Consider the following 20183-nt stretch of genomic DNA (forward strand, 5'->3'; position numbering starts at 1 on the left):
TTATGAGCATTTTATTATATTACAATGCAAAAATTCTTTAAATGTATCAATCTCCTCCACTTTGAGATTACAGATCCTTTATCCACTGCTTCTGAAGGACCCATACACAGCTCTTCGTCTCTTTTATCTTAAATTATTGTATTCCTCCCTCCACTTTAGACAATGTTAATAAGGCTTTCATTATTTTATAGTCCAAATTTATGTTAACTTCATTTTATCAAAACACAAAAAAGTGCTCAGCACTATTGTCTTTATCTGTTGTTCACTGTTGTCACATGCCTCTTATTACATAGAAACGTTTATAGTAAATGTGGTACAATAATAAAGATTGGTTTAAGTTAAATGCAGGTCTGCATGTAACACCAATTAAATGAACAGTGAAGTGCGACTGTCCGTGGTCATGGTTACCTTGACGTTCACCACACTTTTGCCATCCCAGGCCCAGCCTCTTTTGGTGAAGTAGTTGACAGTAGCAAACTCGATGAGGGCAGAGAATACAAAAGCGTAGCACACCGCAATGAACCAATCCATGGCTGTAGCGTAGGCCACCTTCGGAAGAGAGTTACGGGCGCTGATACTGAGAGTTGTCATTGTGAGCACAGTAGTCACACCTGTGTTATTACAGAATAAGAAAAAAGACAAGAGTTCTTTGAAAACACATTAAAAAAACAATCCCCATACAAATGCTCAGAAATACAGTACTTTCCAAAAGTACTCAGACCCCTGATTCTCTCATACAAAATTAACAATTGGACATTATTTTTGATATTGCATTTTCAAGCACTGAAATTCAAAATAAACTATTTTGACATGACACTGGTTTTATGTTGGGAAATATTACTAAGAAAAATTAAATAATTTCAAATGTTTCTTTGACATAAGTATTCAACCAATGTGCTGTGGAACCTCCCATTTCACACAGATGAAATTTCCCCAATGAGGACACAACTATGTTACCATTCACCTACACCTGTGAACAATTCAAGTTGCTGTTACATTTTCTGGATAAAATCCCCACTCTTGAGGGATCATTGGTCAGTCTGTGAATCTGAAGGGAAATTAAGAGCATTCTTCAGAATGTGGTGTGATAAAGCATCACAAATACCCCAATTAGGAAAAGGGGAAAAATATTATCCAAGTGTTTTGATGTCAGAGTGATTATGGTTGGATCAATAATTGAAACTACGAGACACCACCCAGAAACTGTCCCTCAAAATAAAGCACACAAACTTGTACGTGACTCCCACGGTATTCAGTGATAGGGACCCAAGAGACCCACAAGAATATTTATAATTGAATAAAAATAAAATAAAAATACAAATATGTTAAGAATTTTGCTGTGGATTTGCTATATGCTATTTAGTAAAGAGAACATTTATGCTGACACTGATGTGATAAAAATAATTTGTTTTCTGATTCAATAATGCATATTTTGCCTTGACCAATGTGTGACTGTGGGAGCGCAACGTTAGATCTTACCGGTTTGTAAGCTAAAGATCTGAGCTGTGGAAGTTTGCTGGCTAAAGAAACAAAACATAAAAATGGAAAGTAGAAATGTCTGCCAAGATGAAAAAAGCAAGAATTTGTAAAAATAATATAATATGTGGCCTTGACAAACATCCTTAGTAAAGTTGTTGAGCAGCAGCATGAGAAGAGTGATAAACTTTAATATTACAATGACAGCAGCAGCAGCATGGTAGCATCAAGGAATGAAGGGGAGGAAAACCATGAAGAACTAGTTCCAACAGCAGCTGGCAGTGAGGCTTTGTAATTGCAGGTAAGAATTGTTGGATCCAAATACCAAGCTTCTGTTCATCATAGTAGATTAAACTTACTTGGAAACTTATTTGGAAAATGTTGTCAAAAATCATTATTATCAGCCTATATCTTAAGATGTGGAAAATCATGTAAGTAGTCCTTAAAAGAACATGCTTCATAAAAAAAAAAAAAACTCAAACCTGGGATGAAATTCAACAGTAGGACAATGATCACAAACCCAAGGTCAGTTACAAGGTACATGCTTATAATAACCTAACATGAATATTAAGACTGTCTCAAGGAATGTTTCATTAAGATTATTATTTTTTTTAAATTGAATCATAATACATTTCTTCAGTGTACTAGAAAATGGAGGGAGCACTACAAACTCTGGGTATGAGTGTCTGCTCAACAATTTTAAAGAATAGTCAAAGTATCCTGCAAGTCTTGAATTTGTATGGGAGTTGACCAGAAAAGTAGGAAAGGCCAAGCTTATTATATGTTATTATTAATGCGTTCAAATAGAAATAAAAATTGCATAAATGGATAGATGGAAAGACAATTTTCTAAACTATGGAAATGTAGAAATCTACAATAATTTAAAACAACAATGTATACAAATACATTTCCCTTTTAAATATGATAGCTATTTAGTGGTCAACTACAGGCATTTAGGATGAATGATTCTTAATATGCCTGTGGTCTGTGTTTAAATTGATAACTAAAGTGAAAGTGTGATGTCAAGGCCAATTAAAAGCTACAATTCCTCTCCCCTAAAAGGCCTATTAAAAAAAACTACTGCTGGACGCAGGACATCATCTTCATGTCATTACAGCTGTGAACAAACTAACTGGCTGTGAATATTTGGAGCTCCAGTGTGTAATTAGCCCTGATAATATAAGATGAGTCTAAATGATGGAGCAGATGCAGACGGTGTATATCTGCCCCAGTTTAAAGACTGACATGTCCTTGGCCGGACATGTCGGTCTTTAAACTGGGGGTCAACTTGGCAATTGTAATAAACATGCTGTGACCTCTTGATTTGTTTAACTTGTCTGTGATGCACTGTAGTATTGGCCTGTCAGCTCTATGATGGTTATGTGAGTGATACTTAAGTTTTAACTGAGGTCTGAGCAGGGCCGATTCTAGGCACATGCACCATAAGCGGTTGCTTAGGGCCCCCGACTGCAGGGGGCCTCCAACCAATAGGGAGCCCCTGACCGACATGTGAGAGGGGTATCCAAATTAGGCTTTGCTTAGGGCCCCCAAAAGGATTGAGTGTGAGTGTGTGAAACATTAGACAGCAAATCAGAGAAAAATTTAAGAAATGCTAAACATCTGACCAGAATTCTGACCATACTGTAGAGTTTGTCTTAAATAAAATAACATGGAATGTTTTTTTATCATTGATGTTTTTGACCAAATCTTTGAGGAGCATTCTTGACCACAAACGAGGAGGGACTACCATTGGAAAAATGTTTTAACTGACTGTATAGACAAAAATGTTCAGCATTTGTAAAGACTAAAACATATTTGAGACATTTCAAATATGCGAAGGCTCACCAAATACAGTTCTGGCGGGCACAGACTCTCGGTTGAGCCAGAAGGAGACCTGGGAAAGGATCACTGTCATGATGCAGGGCAGGTAAGTCTGGATCACAAAGTAGCCAATCTTCCTCTTCAGGTGAAAGTGGGCTGTCATGACAGTGTATTCACCTGACAACAGGGAAGAAATAGAAAAACATACAGATGAGATTGTGTAATAATTCTATCTTTGTACACAAATGTTTCAAGAGATTTCAGTCAGCCTGGTATGGTTACTCAGATTCAAAACTTGCTACTAGTATGTGCTTTTTCAATCCTTTACCTAAAGACATTTGATGTGAGCATGCTAATGCTTGATTATTTTGGTCTGGACTAACCAGTGCTTGATTTAATGGTCTCTGTCCCAACACTACGGCCCTGAAGGTGATACTGGTTTAGTCTTGATCCCTCCTCTGCTACATCCAATGACGTTGATGCATTTTGGGTCCAAATGTATGTCACCTCCGCCATTGTGTAGGCATCTGCAGAGATTAATAAAAGTAAGAGTAAATTCTGTGCCCCCTACATAACAAGAGACAGATAGGGATTATGCAGGTTTTTCAAGAAGGGACATGAATAGAAAAATGTGGAACATGTCTTGGTCTACAAATAAACAACAGGCCTTTAATGATGCAATTATGCCCAGGCTTGTGCAAAACAAAACACTGTGTCCACTTTAATCTTTGATAATGTAGGTAAAAAGTTGACCCTCATATTGACTGCATCACCCAAAAGGTGACATGATGTTATCACATTATGTTATAGATAAGCTCTTTTTTAGTTTCTGCTAGAAAAGTATTTTGTTGTTTTTTGTGTCTGTCTGACTCTTGTGAATCCATTTGTATAAGAAATTGAATCAAAGGTGATGTGTTCTGCATTTCCTTAGAATAAAATGCAGAGCAAAAGACACAAACATTTTTTTTATAGTACATATAATCTATTGTAACTGTTTGAGCAAAAATTTTATACATTTCTGTCTGGGGGGATGCTAGACAGGGAGGTTGTCAACTGTGAATTAGTTCAAAGTTGACAGTGGCTGTTTTCTGAAAGGTATCTTGTCACAAAAATGTGTCTCTGGATCACAAAGATGTGTGTATATTTTTCTTTACAACCCACGTAAAGCTATTGATCAAAAGATTAGCTAAGTACAGTTGCTGTAAACATTTCTATGGCAGCACATTGATGCCAGAATTTTTTTTTTTTGTGAGTCATATACATGAAATGTCAAAATAGTATTTTATTTAGTATTTTATCAGAAAGAGTCACATACACTCAATTAGTGTTTGGTAGCATTGCCTTTAAATTGTTTAACTTGGTTCAAACATTACGGGTTGCCTTAACAAGCTTCCCACAATAAGCTGGATTAATTTTGGCCCATTCCCCCTGGCAGAGTTAGGTTTCTAGGCCTCCTTGTTCGCACACACACCTTTTAAGTTCTGCCCACAAATTTTCTATAGGATTGTGGTCTATTTTCTATAGGATTCAAGGCTTTGTGATGGCCACTCCAATACCTTGTCTTCGTTTTCCTTAAGCCATTTTGGCTCTACGTTGGAAGTGATTGTCTATTTGGAAAACACATTTGCAACTTTAATTTCCTGACTGAAGTCTTTGAGATGTTGCTTCAATATATCCATATAAGTTTCCTTCCTCAATTTTTTTGCACCAGTCCCTCCTGCAGCAAATCACCCCCACAACATGACGCTGCCACCCGCGTGCTTCACAGTTGGAATGGTATTCTTTGGTTTGCAAGCCTCCCCCCTTTTCCTCCAAATATAATTTGCTATCCTATCAATATGGGCCAACATTTCTAAAGAATGCTTTCAGCACCTTGTTGAATCAATGCCATGTAGAATTAAGGCAGTTCTGAAGGCGAAAGGGGGTCAAACACAATATTAGTATGGTGTTCCTAATAATCCTTTAGGTGAGTGTATATATATATATATACAGGTGCTGGTCATAAAATTAGAATATCATCAAAAAGTTGATTTATTTCAGTAATTCCATTCAAAAAGTGAAACTTGTATAATGTATACATTCATTCCACACCACCTGGTGCTAAACTCTAATCAGCTAATTAACCCAAAACACCTGCAAAGGCCTTTAAATGGTCTCTCAGTCTAGTTCTGTAGGCAACACAATCATGGGGAAGACTGCTGACTTGACAGCTTTCCAAAAGACGACCATTGACACCTTGCACAAGGAGGGCAAGACAGAAAAGGGCATAGCTAAAGAGACTGGCTCTGTGTCCAAGCACATTAATAGAGAGGCGAAGGGAATGAAAAGATGTGGTAGAAAAAAGTGTACAAGCAATAGGGATAACTGCACCCTGGAGAGGATTGTAAAACAAAACCCATTCAAAAATGTGGGGGAGATTCACAAAGAATGGACTGCAGCTGGAGTCAGTGCTTCAAGAACCACCACGCACAGACGTATACAAGACATGGGTTTCAGCTGTCGTATTCCTTGTGTCAACCCACTTTTGAACAAGACACAGCATCAGAAGCGTCTCGCCTGGGCTAAAGAAGAAAAGGACTGGACTGCTGCTGAGTTATGTTCTCTGATGAAAGTAAATTTTGCATTTCCTTTTGAAATCAAGGTCCCAGAGTCTGGAGGAAGAGAGGAGAGGCACAGAATTCACGTTGCTTGAAGTCCAGTGTAAAGTTTCCACAGTCAGTGATGGTTTGGGGTGCCATGTCATCTGCTGGTGTTGGTCCACTGTGTTTTCTGAGGTTCAAGGTCAACGCAGCCGTCTACCAGGAAGTTTTAGAGCACATGCTTCCTTCTGCTGACCAACTTTATAGAGATGCAGATTTCATTTTCCAACAGGACTTGGCACCTACACACAGTGCCAAAGCTACCAGTACCTGGTTTAAGGACCATGGTATCCCTGTTCATAATTGGCCAGCAAACTCGCCTGACCTTAAACCTATAGAAAATCTGTGGGGTATTGTGAAGAGGAAGATGCATTACGCCAGACCTTAACCATGCAGAAGAGCTGAAGGCCACTATCAGAGCAACCTGGGCTCTCATAACACCTGAGCAGTGCCACAGACTGATCGACTCCATGCCACGCCACATTGCTGCAGTAATTCAGGCAAAAGGAGCCCCAACTAAGTATTGAGTGCTGTACATGCTCATACCTTTCATTTTCATAATTTTCAGTTGGCCAACATTTAAAAAAAAAAGTAATAATAAAAAAGTAATAATTAATATTCACATTTTCTGAGATACTGAATTTGGGATTTTCATTAGTTCTCAGTTATAATCATCACAATTAAAATAAATAAACATTTGAAATATATCAGTCTGTGTGTAATGAATGAATATAATATACAAGTTTCACTTTTTGAATGGAATTACTGAAATAAATCAACTTTTTGATAATATTCAAATTTTATGACCAGGTCTCTTAATTTTTTCCGGAGCTGTATAAGTTTGTGTGTGTTTTAATGTGTAACTATGTACAATAACAGAAATGTTCAATGACACTGTAATTTATAATTCTTTTCAATTGCATTTTTGAGATATCTACAAAGGTCCTAAATCTCAGAAACAAATTGGTAAATGATCTATTGTATGACATATCCTTAAAACCTTTCCATATGTTACAATAGCGTAGTACAAATGGCAAATTAAGGGATGAGAAGGGCAAAGACTCAGATTCAATATATATTAACAAACATTTGTACAGTAAAGATTTTAAAAATTTACAAATTAAAAAAGCAAGAATGAGGAGAGGAGCTTACAGCTGCCAAACTTCAGTGGACAAGAGTGGGAATCCATAGGGAAGTCTTCAAGGTGCATGGGACATTCTGCCTGGACCGTTAACCTAAATGAATCCAAACAAGCAAACACAGGATTTCATATTACCCCAGAATGTACCTTGTATCCTCTCTACTATGCTGAGAACCTGTATGTACAGTACAATATACAGTGGGGCAAAAAAGTATTTAGTCAGCCACCAATTGTGCAAGTTCTCCCACTTAAAAAGATAAGAGAGACCTGTTATTTTCATCATACTCAACTATGAGAGACAAAATGAGAAATAAAAATCCAGAAAATAATTTTTTTTATGAATTTATAGGTAAATTATGGTGGAAAATAAGTATTTGGTCAATAACAAAAGTTAATCTCAATACTTTGTTATATACCCTTTGTTGGCAATGAGGTCAAACGTTTTCTGTAAGTCATCACAAGGGTTTCACACACTGGTGCTGGTATTTTGGCGCATTCCTCCATGCAGATCTCCTCTATAGCAATGATGTTTTAGGGCTGTGGCTGGGCAACACAGACTTTCAACTCCCTACAAAGATTTTCTATGGGGTTGAGATCTGGTGACTGGCTAGGCCACTCCAGGACCTTGAAATGTTTCTTACGAAGCCACTCCTTCATTGCCCGGGCGGTGTGTTTGAGATCATTGTCATGCTGAAAAACCCAGCCACGTTTCATCTACAATGCCCTTGCTGATGGAAGGAGGTTTTCACTCAAAATCTCACGATTCAAGGCCCCATTCATTCTTTCCTTTATACAGATCAGTTGTCCTGGTCCCTTTGCAGAAAAACAGCCCCAAAGCATGATGTTTCCACCCCAATGCTTCACAGTAAGTATGGTGTTCTTTGGATGCAACTCAGCATTCTTTCTCCTCCAAACACGACGAGTTGAGTTTTTACCAAAAAGTTCTATTTAGGTTTCATCTGACCATATGCCATTCTCCCAATCCTCTTCTGGATCATCCAAATGCTTTCTAGGAAACCTCAGACGGCCTGGACATGTACTGGCTTAAGCAGGGGGACACATCTGGAACTGTAGGATTTGAGTACCTGGAGGCATAGTGTGTTACTGATGGCAGCCTTTGTTACTTTGGTCCCAGCTCTCTGCAGGTCATTCACTACGTCCCCCCATGTGGTTCTGGGATTTTTGCTCACCGTTCTTGTGATCATTTTGACCCCACGGGGTGAGATCTTGCGTGGAGCCCCGGTTCGAGGGAGATTATCAGTGATATAAATGTCTTCCATTTTCTTATAATTGCTACCACAGTTGATTTCTTCACACCAATCTGCTTACCTATTGCAGATTCATTCTTCCCAGCCTGGTGCAGGTCTACAATTTTGTTTCTGGTGTCCTTTGACAGCTCTTTGGTCTTGGCCATAGTGGAGTTTGGAGTGTGACTGTTTGAGGTTGTGGACAGGTGTCTTTTATACTGATAACAAGTTCAAACAGGTGCCATTAATACAGGTAACAAATGGAGAACAGAGGTGCCTCTTAAAGAAGAAGTTACAGGTCTGTGAGAGCCAGAAATCTTGCTTGTTTGTAGGTGACCAAATACTTATTTTACAGAGGAATTTACCAATAAATTCATTAAAAATCCTACAATGTGATTTTCTGGATTTATTTTTCTCATTTTGTCTCGCATAGTTGAAGTGTTCCCTATGATGAAAATTACAGGCCTCTCTCATCTTTTTAAGTGGGAGAACTTGCACAATTGGTGGCTGACTAAATACTTTTTTGCCCCACTGTACACTTATTATTTTTATATGATAACATTGTGTGCAGTTGATGTAAATACTGGTTTTGGCTGCTGCACAGAAATCACCATGTCCTAAAACCTAAAGATGGCTTTGTTAAATTTGTAATCTGTTAGCTCATTAAGCTAAGGATATTAACAAACAAGCAGATGATACCTCATCGTGTACAGCAATGTTCCATTGTCCATGATCCGAAGCAGCTTGTTGGGCATGGTCATATTGTGAGCCACAGACTTCTTCCCATTGTGGAAGAAGGTGTCAGGCGTCCAGATCTTACTGGCCATTAAGTTGTTCAAGCGTAGAATATTCATGGGCCCGTTGAACTTCAGACGTTCATCAATCCAGCTCTGGCGGAAGAACACATCCACAGTGTACTCCTGATAAAGAAAATAATACAAAAGACAACTTTAGCAAAACTTTAGTTATGATGCAGCTGCAGGTACACCTACTACAGCAGCAAAACTTGTCATGATTAAGTATATTGAAACAAAAAGGCTCCAACAAAACATCTGCTGTATGCTCCAGTGAACCAGCGTTTGAAGTACTTTTTCTGTATTTTGCAGTCATATATTCTTATTTTAATTTTAACATGATGCCCAGTTCATGCTGATGAGAAAAATAATGACCGCATGATGCTGCAACCACCATAGTTTTCTGTAGCAATGGTGTGTGTTGAGGAATGGGTGGTTTTAGGTTTGAGCCACACTTTGTGTTTAGTCCAAAAAGCTCTATTTTGGTTTTATCTGACCACAAACACTTTTACCCCTCTTGTGCTTTCAGATTACATTTTGATTAATGGCTTCTTTCTTGCCATCCCCCTATACAGACCATTTTTATACAAAGCTCTTGATATGATTGATCGGCACACTTCTACTCCACTTCCAGACATTGAACTCTGTAGCTCCTTCAAAGTGATTATTGGCCTCAATGGCTTCTCTCACATGGCAACTTTCTGTTTAAGCGCAGAATTTTGAGGGATAGCTTTTTCTTTGCAGTGCCTGGGTGTTGTGATGCAGCTTCCACTTTGTCATTATTATTGTCTCCATTGATGATGGCCCTACTGGAGGTGTACAGAAGCGTCTTGTCTGTTTAAGTACAAGCGAGTACATGAAAACTCAGACTCTGGTGGTGCTTTCTTCCTGCAGCAAGACAAGGACCCAAAAATGTTCTTCCATTAGTTCATCAGAGCTAAAACAGTTCTACACATGTAAATCCAAGTAAACATGCCAAGCCTTGTCAAGGCAAATACCCTGAAAAAAAATCTAAGAAAATATACTTTAACCTGTTTGATTTCAAATCCAAACTTTTCCAAACAAATAAAAACACTTTACTGTCTTATAGGGGTTGGACCGCCAAGAGATCAGAGGTGGCAGAATAAAGAGCTTGGGTAAGAATTTAGGAATTCGGAATGGCTTGAAGGTTGGTGGTGGAAGTTCCCTTTGCTGCTCTGTAAACAAGTACTATGGTCATTTAGTGGATGCAAAGCATCAACAAGTTTGAATGCTAGGTAGTTTGCTATGTTCTGGATAAGCTGAAGCAGTTTAATCACAGGCAGAGAACCCGACAGTACCAACAGTGAGTTGTAATACTCAAGCCAAGAGATGTGCCTGGATTACCTACACCGTTTCTTACGTGAGGTAAGGTCGTAATTTACGAATGTTGTAGTGCATGAAACTACATTTGCAAATCATTACCTTGATGTTTGTGGAGAACGACAGGGTGTTGTCCAGGGTCACCTCATGGAGTAATCTTTATAAATAGATCTTAAAACACAACTTTTAAGCTCTGCTTTTCTCCCGGGTGCTTTCAAATTTTTTATTGCTGAGTTGCTTTAGTTCATGATTTATTTTCTTTGCATTCTACTTTATTTGTCTAATTGTCTTTGTATAGTTTTTATTTATTTTCCTGCAAAGTGCCATTTCTAAAATTAGCTTTATAAATTGAAGATTGACTTGACTACAGATTTATAGTCTAATTGTAATATAATTATTTTGTCTAACACTGTCACACTGACTGAATGCCAGAGACCTATTTAGGGATCACAATACACAGACATTGAAATAGAAGTAATATGTTTGCAGACACAAACAACAGGGAACAGCAGGGATCCTGTCAAATATATCAAAGAAAGAGAGAGAGAGCCCATCCTTGACATTGAGAAGGGTAGGCATAGGAAAACATGGCTTCATGTAGAAGAAAGACTGTGCAAACCCTGCAGCACAGTAGAACCTTAGACAGCATAGCATTTCATGACAAAATGTTCACATTTTTTAAGTTTAAAAACGACTTTCTGCAAATTTGAGGCTATTAATCAGGGTTTCCAAACCTCTCAGATGAGAATAGGCTACACATCCTTTTGAAAGAGAACACAGAAAGCTTTGGATTGGTATGCACAACATTGCTGCATGCCAAAAAATAAGGGATTGTGCATTACACACCAACAAACATAAATCGGTTGTGATTAGGGGTTAAGGTCAGCCGGTAGTCCAGAACTGAATCCTGGAGAAATAAACCATTGCTGTGTGATGGTCCAAATGACATAAGCTGGGTAATGGACCAAATGACAATAAGCTGTTCAGTGGTCCAAATGACAATGGCTGTTCAGTGGTCCAAAGGACAATGACTGTGTAGTGGTCCTAATGACATTCGCTGTGCAGTGGTCCTAATAAAATTCACTGTTTAGTGGTCAAAATGACAATCGCTGTGTAGTGGTCCAAATGACATTCTCTGTGTAGTGGTCCAAATGACACTCTCTGTGTAGTGGTCCAAATGTCAATCGCTGTGTAGTGGTCCTGATGACAATCGCTGTGTAGTGGTCCTGATGACATTTGCTGTTTAGTGGTCCTGATGACATTCGCTGTGTAGTGGTCCAAATAAAAATCGTTGTGTAGTGGTCCTAATGACATTCGCTGTGTAGTGGTGCAAATGTAAATCGCATTTTAGTGGTTTAAATGACAAGCGCTGTGTTGTGGTCCAAATGACTATCATTGTGTAGTTGTCCAAATGACATTCACTGGGTAGTGGACCAAATGACCATCACCATGTAGTGGTCAACATAATTATCGCTGTGTAGTGGTCCAAATTACATTCTCTGTGTAGTGGTCCTAATGACATTTGCTGTGTAGTGGTCCTAATAACATTCGCTGTGTAATGGTCCAAATGAAAATTGTTGTGTAGTGGTCCTAATGACATTCGCTGTGAAATTATCCAAATAAAAATTGTTGTGTAGTGGTCCTAATGACATTCGCTGTGTAATGGTCCTAATGACATTTGCGGTTTTGTGGTCCTGATGACATTTGCTGTGTAGTGGTCCAAATGAAAATCGTTGTGTAGTGGTCCTAATGACAATCTGTTCAGTGGTTCAAATAACAATCGCTGTGTAGTAGTCCAAATGACAGTTGCTGTGTAGTGTTACAAAAGCAAACCTTTGTGTAGTGGTCCTAATGACAATAGCTGTTTAATTGTCCTGATGACATTCGCTGTTTAGTGATCCTAAAGACATTCACTGTTTAGTGGTCCTGATTACAATCGCTGTGCAGTGGTTCAAATGACAATCACTGTGTAGTAGTCCAAATGACAATCATTGTGTAGTGTTACAAAAGCAAACCATTGTGTAGTGGTCCTGATGACATTCACTGTTTAGTGGTCCTAATGACATTCGCTGTTTAGTGGTCCTTATGACATTTGCTGTTTAGTGGTCCTAATGACATTTGCTGTTTAGTGGTCCTAATGACATTTGCTGTTTAGTGGTCCTGATGACATTTGCTGTTTAGTGGTCCTGATGACATTCACTGTTTAGTGGACCTTATGTCAATCGCTGTGTAATGGTTTAAATGAAAATTGTTGTGTAGTGGTCCTAATGACATTCGCTGTTTAGTGGTCCTGATGACATTCGCTGTTTGGTGGTCCTAATGACATTTGTTGTGTAGTGGTCCTGATGACATTCGCTGTTTATTGGTCCTGATGACATTCGCTGTTTAGTGGTCCTAATGACATTCGCTGTTTAGTGGTCCTGATGACATTCGCTGTTTAGTGGACCTTATGTCAATCGCTGTGTAATGGTTTAAATGAAAATTGTTGTGTAGTGGTCCTAATGACATTCGCTGTTTAGTGGTCCTGATGACATTCGCTGTTTGGTGGTCCTGATGACATTCGCTGTTTATTGGTCCTGATGACATTCGCTATTTAGTGGTCCTAATGACAATCGCTTTGTTGTAGTCCTAATGACATTCGCTGTTTAGTGGTCCTGATGACATTCGCTGTTTAGTGGTCCTTATGACATTCGCTGTGTAGTGGTCCTAATGACTTTCGTTTTGTAGTAGTCCTAATGACATTCGCTGTTCAGTGGTCTTAATTACATTAGCTGTTTAGTGGTCCTGATGACATTGGCTGTTTAGTGGTCCTAATGACATTCGTTGTGTAGTGGTCCTAATGACATTGGCTGTTTAGTGGTCCTGATGACATTCGCTGTTTGTTGGTCCTAATGACATTCGTTGTGTAGTGGTCCTAATGACATTTCCTGTTTAGTGGTCCTGATGACATTCGCTGTTTAGTGGTTCTAATGACATTCGCTGTGCAGTGGTCCAAATGAAAATCGTTGTGTAGGGGTCCTAATGACATTCGCTGTTTAATGGTCCAAATGACAGTCGCTGTGTAGTGGTCGTAATAACTATGTTTTTTATACCTAGGCCCAGAGAGACAGGCTACTAAAAACAGGCTACAATATGTAAATGGATTGGAAACCTAAAGTATGAAATCTATGACAGATTAGATTATATGTTATTGTATGACTATAGTAAGACAATGTGGTCATGTGTGTCCAACATTTTAGGGTCCCATATTGATGGAAATCTACTTTCTTTACCACTGATTTTTCTTTTTTTATTACTATCATTGTTGTTTATCATAACAATAATTTCATGTTAATTTAAATGTGTAATTATTTCCTGTACAATATTACATCTGATAATAAAACAACTTCAATCTAATTAAAAAGATTGGGCTGGAGCTGAATAGGGGTGGTAGGTAATCTATTGGTCAGAGCATTTGACCAATAATCAAATGTTGCTCCATTTCATTTCAAGCCTAGGTGTCCCAGAGCATGTCAGTTAACCCTAACAGCTCCCAGGTCACAAGTGAGAATGTGATCACAGTGAATATATCTGGTAAAATAAGTGACACTATCAAAGAACATTATTAAATCAGTGCGATGACCCAAGTGTGAATTTATCCACAGTGAGCTTGAATGAATTTTACATGGGCCATTTCTTGTTCTTTTTTAAGGTCCAGGCTTGGTCTTGACCATTTCCCCCTCTTCTTTATGGTTTAAATATTTGAGAGAAGGCTGAAATGGGCTGCGAGAAAGTGATGAAGGTGGAAACTGAGAAAAGCTTTTAAGGCCCAGCAGGTTCCAGCCTGGAGCTCAGAGAGCCAGGCAAAAGGAAAGGATGGTGGTGGGGAGAGAAGAAAAAGAAAGACAGATACAAAGAAAAAGGGAAGACTGTAATATAAAAGATTATATAGATGGTGTTAGTTTGTGAGTGTGAGTGTGCATGTCTGTGTGAGTGCGTGCATGCCTGCGTGTGTGTGTGCGTATCCTGGGTACAAAGGGGGAAGTGGAAGCGGATTCTAAGAAAGCTATCTAAAAATATATATTTTACACCTGGGTATCCAATAGCAACAAAGAAAAACAAAGTGATCATGCAATCCCATGAAGAACAATCTCAATTTAAAGGTCACATTTTAATGACTAATGTTAACTACGAGCTTAAATACAAAATTAATAAAAATAAATACAGAAATACTGTATGTTGATCTATAAAACCAGCAGAATAATTTACTATAAGTGCCACATCACAGTAATCCATTAATATATTATACTGTGCCTGGCATAACACTTACCATGTCTGTGTCTGACACTGGACCGAGACTTGTGACATAAATATCAGTCTTCACCTCTGTCACTCGATCTGTAAAACATACACATAAAAACAATACATATTTTTAATGATCCTGTTTGCGAATGTCTTTGACAACTACTACTGTAATAACTCTTTTGAAAATTTTATCTTTTTAGACATCTGCTCATTTGTCAACAAGGTATCCGCTTGCAAATCCCCTGATATATTTTTTTTCTGAGAACTGAAAGGTACATCTTGAATGAGGTGTGGTTGAGATCAATCCAACCACTGAAAGCAATGATTTCACATTAAACTTAGAGTACTGCTGTCATGGCAACGCTTTGTCCATGATGCCACATTTAAATTCGCTTAACGCTCACTCCACAGTGAGTAAATGTTAAGCGCTACTGAAGTCGTGACAGGCAGTAGCTAGGATATACCACCATCCACACTCTTATGACTGAGATTCAGTATCTGTCCCTTTTTCAGTCTAGGCCATTCAACTTAACATTCCTCAAACTTGCCATTCTCTTCATAGAACATAGACTTTTACTTCTAATAATGTTGAACAATGTATGTCATCAACCACTATCTTATAAGTTACAGATGGGAATTACTTTTGGTTGACCAACTTGGACCAGACATTAATAAACCAGTTCTAAAAGTTCCTAGAATCCACATCAACCAATAAAATTTGCCAAAGTTTATGCACATGATCAAATAATACTCCTAAATTAGCATTATGCTATAAGATGCAGCTGAGATTGATTACTTGCATGGACAATATTAGAATGAACCACATTTACGACCTAATGATCACTGACTCCATGATTTGTCCTAGTTTTCTTTTTTACAAATTCCCAGTTTAACCATTTATTGGAGACATGCACAACAATACCTTTACAGGTGGCTTTAGGTTCTGCTCCTCTGGAATAATGTCATATGTCAAGGTCTGGGTAGATTAGATGGTAAGTGAATAATCAGTTCTTCAGATCTCATTGTGAATGTGTTGGATGCAGGAGAAATGGGCAAGAGTAAAAACCTGAGCGACTTTGGCAAGGCTCAAATTGTTGTGGCCAGACAACTGGGTCAGAGCATCTCTGAAATGGCAAGGCTTGTGGGGTGCTACCAGTCTGCAGTGGTGAGTACCCACCGACATTAGTCTGAGGAGGGACAAACCACAAACCAGCAACATGGTGTTGGCTCATCAGTGGCTGAGGGCAATGAAGGCTCTCCTGTCTGGTCCAAACAGACAGAATGTCAACTGTGGCACAAGTCACAATTATTTTTAATGATGGTTATGGGAGGAATGTGTCACAACACACAGAGCACCACACCCTGCTGTAGTGCTGCAAAGCCACAGACCAGTTAGAGTCTCCATGATGACCCCTGTCTACCATCGACAGCGCCTACAATAGGCACGTAAGCATCGGAACTGGATTTTGGAGCAGCGGAAAAACGTCACCTGGTCCGATGAGCCCCATTCTGTTTTACACGACATGGACTGTCGTGTGCAAGTGTGCCGTTTACCTGGGTAAGTGAAGGCACCAGGATGCATTGTGGGAAGACTACTAGCCGGTGAAGGGAGTTTGATGCTCTTGGCAGTGTTCTGCTGCTAAACGTCGTTGCAGGCCAGGTACACCCTTTCATGACAATGGAATTCCCTGTACATTGTTCGGGAATGGTTTAAGGTACCTGGAGAAGAGTATTGCCCTGGCCTCCAAATTCCCCATATCTCATTTTGATTGATCATCTGTGGGATGTGCTGGAACAACAAGTCTGATCCACGGTGGCTTCACCTCGCAACTTACAGGACTTGAAGGATCTACTGATAATGTCTTGGTGCCAGACACCACAAGACACCTTCAGGGTTCTTGCAGAGTCCATGCCTCGGTGGGTCAGCGCTGTTTTGGTGGTAGGCAGAGGACCAGCATCATATCAGGTAGATGGTCATAATGTTTTGACTCATCAGTGTATTTACTGTTAACGCATCTAGTGTATTTAATGTTAATGCATCTTTCTGTAAACCCCTTTGGCAGGGATGGGAATACTGGTGCACAACAGTTATTTGGTACTGAAAGATCATACATTTTTCCCGAAAACACTTTTACTTTTCATCCAGAAATGGACAATTAAAAATGAGAAAATATTTTCTTTGAGAGTTGTCTAGGTATAACTCGTCAAGGACTCATCATCAATTGTTTGATCATCATTGTTTACATTCTACACTGGTTATAGACCAAGACAAGCAGAAATCTCAAATACACCCACAATTCTAATTTGACCTACTTTATTGAAACATAATGGTTGGTGGAGATAAAGTCTAACATTTGATTAAGGAATACAACTACATATTTCAGCATAGGGCTAAGCGGGACAGTTTGCCAGATAATATGTAGCAATGCATCACATGAAAAGACTTTGTTGACTTTTATTGGTAGATGCCATTTTAACTGTACACGTTGCTGTGTTTCACAAGTATGGCATCATTAGGTTTATGAAAAGAAACAAACAACAATATATGGAATGTAATTAGAAAGAATCAGTTGTATCTAATTAACTCTTGTTTCAGATTACATTATGCAAAATTTGTGGAGCCCTGGAATAACTCAACCATGGTCTACATTGACATAACTCAACAGTGTAACAATGCTTTATTTTTATTGTATTTAATCCCATTATCAGTTTATTTTTAAATGAATTGTCATCTCATAGGCCCAGAATGTGTGTCTTTTTACATCTGTTATAAGTGAATTTGCTGACCTTGTTAACAAAATAACAGGAGCTACTTATTTCTAGACTACACTGACCAGTCAAAAACTGCCAGCTTGGATTTAAGCTAACATATTCAAAACGGATCACTATTGTGAGATTCAAAAATGTCTCAGTGAATATAATCAGATTTCTCATAAATAAAATAATTTCACAGTACACATCTGGCGCAACTGTTTTCATTCAGATTCCCTTCAGATAAAAAACAACTGCTTGACTAGAATTATTCTGTTCTGCCATCTTAAAATAATATATTTAACTAGATAAACAAAAATATGTAAATGTAAATTATAGCAACTTATCGGCTATTTTAGGACCCATGACAAGTTATAACCACAGTAAGTCCTTATTAAACATGTCACGACAGCATATTCAATCACACCAATGCCTTCAGCGTAGGCTGTAATGGGATCAGTGATCTTTAATGGACCAGGACTTATAAATCACACCACCCACAGCCAGTGTGGTCAGCTCATGGATCAATAAGAAGCCAAAAGCAGTTTGTGCTTGCCTTCAAATAATATGGGGAGGCTCAGTACCATTGCAAGGAAAATTACATCAAAACAAGTTGTGAACTGCAAATGTCTAAAGGTTTTTAGTCTCAAATATCAATTCCTTCCCTTCTGCATGGGAATTTCCAGAAAAGCCTAGTGACATCATGATAATCATATTTTTACAGTAGGTATTCCATATTTCTTTAGCTTTCTTGTTCATTCTGTAGCTAGCTGTGGCTGAGATTAATATGTACAAATAACATCCAGCGTCTGTACTGCTCATCAGAACTGGAACAGTGAGAACCACTCTTGGGAGCTATTGAGGTATAGTGAATCAAATCGATACAGTGTGAGTCAAATATTACGAATATGTACCCAGAAACTCACACATAGCACAATTATTATTGTGAGCCAAACACACCGAAGCACTTTTTTTATTGACAATAACAGTTGAATAAAATGTATGTGTCGACTGTTTTTAATGCAAGCATTACAAATCAAACTTTAAAGTGATTACGTCAGCCTGAATAAAATAGCCTTGAATAGCTCTTCTTTTGCTGTTACACCACATAACACCACTTGACTGTGTTGCTGTCCTGGTAATATGGGTGATGCAAATGGAAGTACACAAATCCATTCTGACATGCTGGACCAGTTGTTTTGGAATATTAAAGATGCAGTCTGAGACTGTGATTACTAAAATCATGTTTAAACATTTGGGCTGGTTGTTGTTTATATGTGCATAATCTTTAAGTTAAATTGCCATGAAATTCCAGTTGGAAAAGTCAGTAGTTTTGATTTGGGGCACAAATAGTCCCGTATATACAGATATATCCTAAAGTGCTATTTGGTATGTATGCTTTTGTTGCAGCCCTATTCTGATTATAATCAAAGTCCTGCTGAGCAGGTGATGCAAAACCAGGAGAGTACGAGCAGGGCTGGAATAAAACCCTGCAGTGTGGGTTGGCCATCCCTTTGGTAAAGTGTATTCAAAAACCCAATGCATAACATTCAAATAAAACACAAAGCATGAAAGCATGTTTCATGATAAGGGATATATGAGGTGTTAGCTGCTTACCACCAAGTCCAGGTCGTAAACGGTTGTCATAGCCATCCAGAAGGCTGTCCAATATCCGGGTGAAGAGAGTGATATTGTTTTTGAAGGCATCTGAAGCATAGGCAGACAATTCCACTCTTGATCTGAGTGGGAGAATGATCAATTATTAACAGAGATTTTACATGATAATGTTTAAAAACTATTCCTGCATGATCACATTTTTCAAATAATTAAAAAAAACAATCAGCCTCTCCCTGGCAATTTCCTCTTGATAACATCTCTCCCTCTCTCTGTGTGTATGTGTGTGTAGCAGCTTTCTGTATGTGTGTCTAGTTTGAGCCAGATACCTTCAGCACGGTATATGGACAGCGCCATGGTTCTGAAATAGTTGGAGCTCGGTCGAGACAGGGCTGTGTACAGCACGACGCGGCTAAAAAGGTTTGTTTTGTAGCATAACATTATTGACCAAAATGTTACCGCACAATTGTCAGCTCCCACCCAAATTGTGTTATTTAAAAAACTAAATACTGTCAATTTGCGTCAGTGACAGCATCTTATTATAACAACCATTTAGATTTGTAAAAATGCAGTCGATGAGATTGGAATCAGAATGTTAATCAGTGTTCTTTAAGCTTCCAAACCGCGGCTTCTTTTGATGTTCACTGATGTCTACTTTTCTTAAGAAAATAGGCCTACAACGAAACTTACCTTGACTGCCAAAGAACCATCATTGAAAACAGCACCAATAGACAATGCGATAAGTTCCATCGCTTTCTCATCGCTGAAATCCAACCCTACAAAATGGGAGTACGTTCAGTAAAAGGAAATATTTAGATCTCGGTATTCCATTAATAAAGACATTCGATACAAATTCTGATGCATTATATTAATCCTGAATTATTGCCTTTTGTGAACAAATTAATGCAAACTATTTCTTAACGGTTTTCTGTAGGCTATACAAAGTAACATCAAATATACGCTTTGTTGCATATTCCATGTAAAGACGGTAGTCACATCAAATGAAGTGCCAACATGCAAACACAAAACACAAACCCTTCCAAGACAACTCGGATTTAGTCGTGTCAAAACATTA

The 20183-nt window shown here is 38.5% G+C and overlaps 1 protein-coding gene across 5 annotated transcripts in view; it reads right to left on the bottom strand.

The window, feature by feature from the left end:
- gabra2a (gamma-aminobutyric acid type A receptor subunit alpha2a) overlaps positions 1-20183 on the bottom strand; it is a 120329-nt gene that overhangs the window by 5467 nt on the left and 94679 nt on the right. For 4 of the 5 annotated variants that reach the window (XM_020054382.3, XM_020054381.2, XM_020054380.2 and 1 more), the window contains 8 exons: positions 19799-19884; positions 19112-19233; positions 14769-14836; positions 9024-9244; positions 7089-7171; positions 3681-3824; positions 3322-3474; positions 409-611 (listed from right to left, as the gene is read on the bottom strand). In XM_020054382.3, coding sequence (XP_019909941.1) covers positions 409-611; positions 3322-3474; positions 3681-3824; positions 7089-7171; positions 9024-9244; positions 14769-14836; positions 19112-19233; positions 19799-19869 — 1065 coding nt within the window. In that variant the 5' untranslated portion in view covers positions 19870-19884. Of the gene's footprint in view, positions 1-408; positions 612-3321; positions 3475-3680; positions 3825-7088; positions 7172-9023; positions 9245-14768; positions 14837-19111; positions 19234-19798; positions 19885-20143; positions 20167-20183 lie in introns of those variants that run through there. The other variant, XM_010892392.3, reaches the window with a different exon arrangement.

Source organism: Esox lucius, chromosome 15 (assembly GCF_011004845.1).
Source record: "Esox lucius isolate fEsoLuc1 chromosome 15, fEsoLuc1.pri, whole genome shotgun sequence".
Classification (NCBI taxonomy): domain Eukaryota; kingdom Metazoa; phylum Chordata; class Actinopteri; order Esociformes; family Esocidae; genus Esox; species Esox lucius.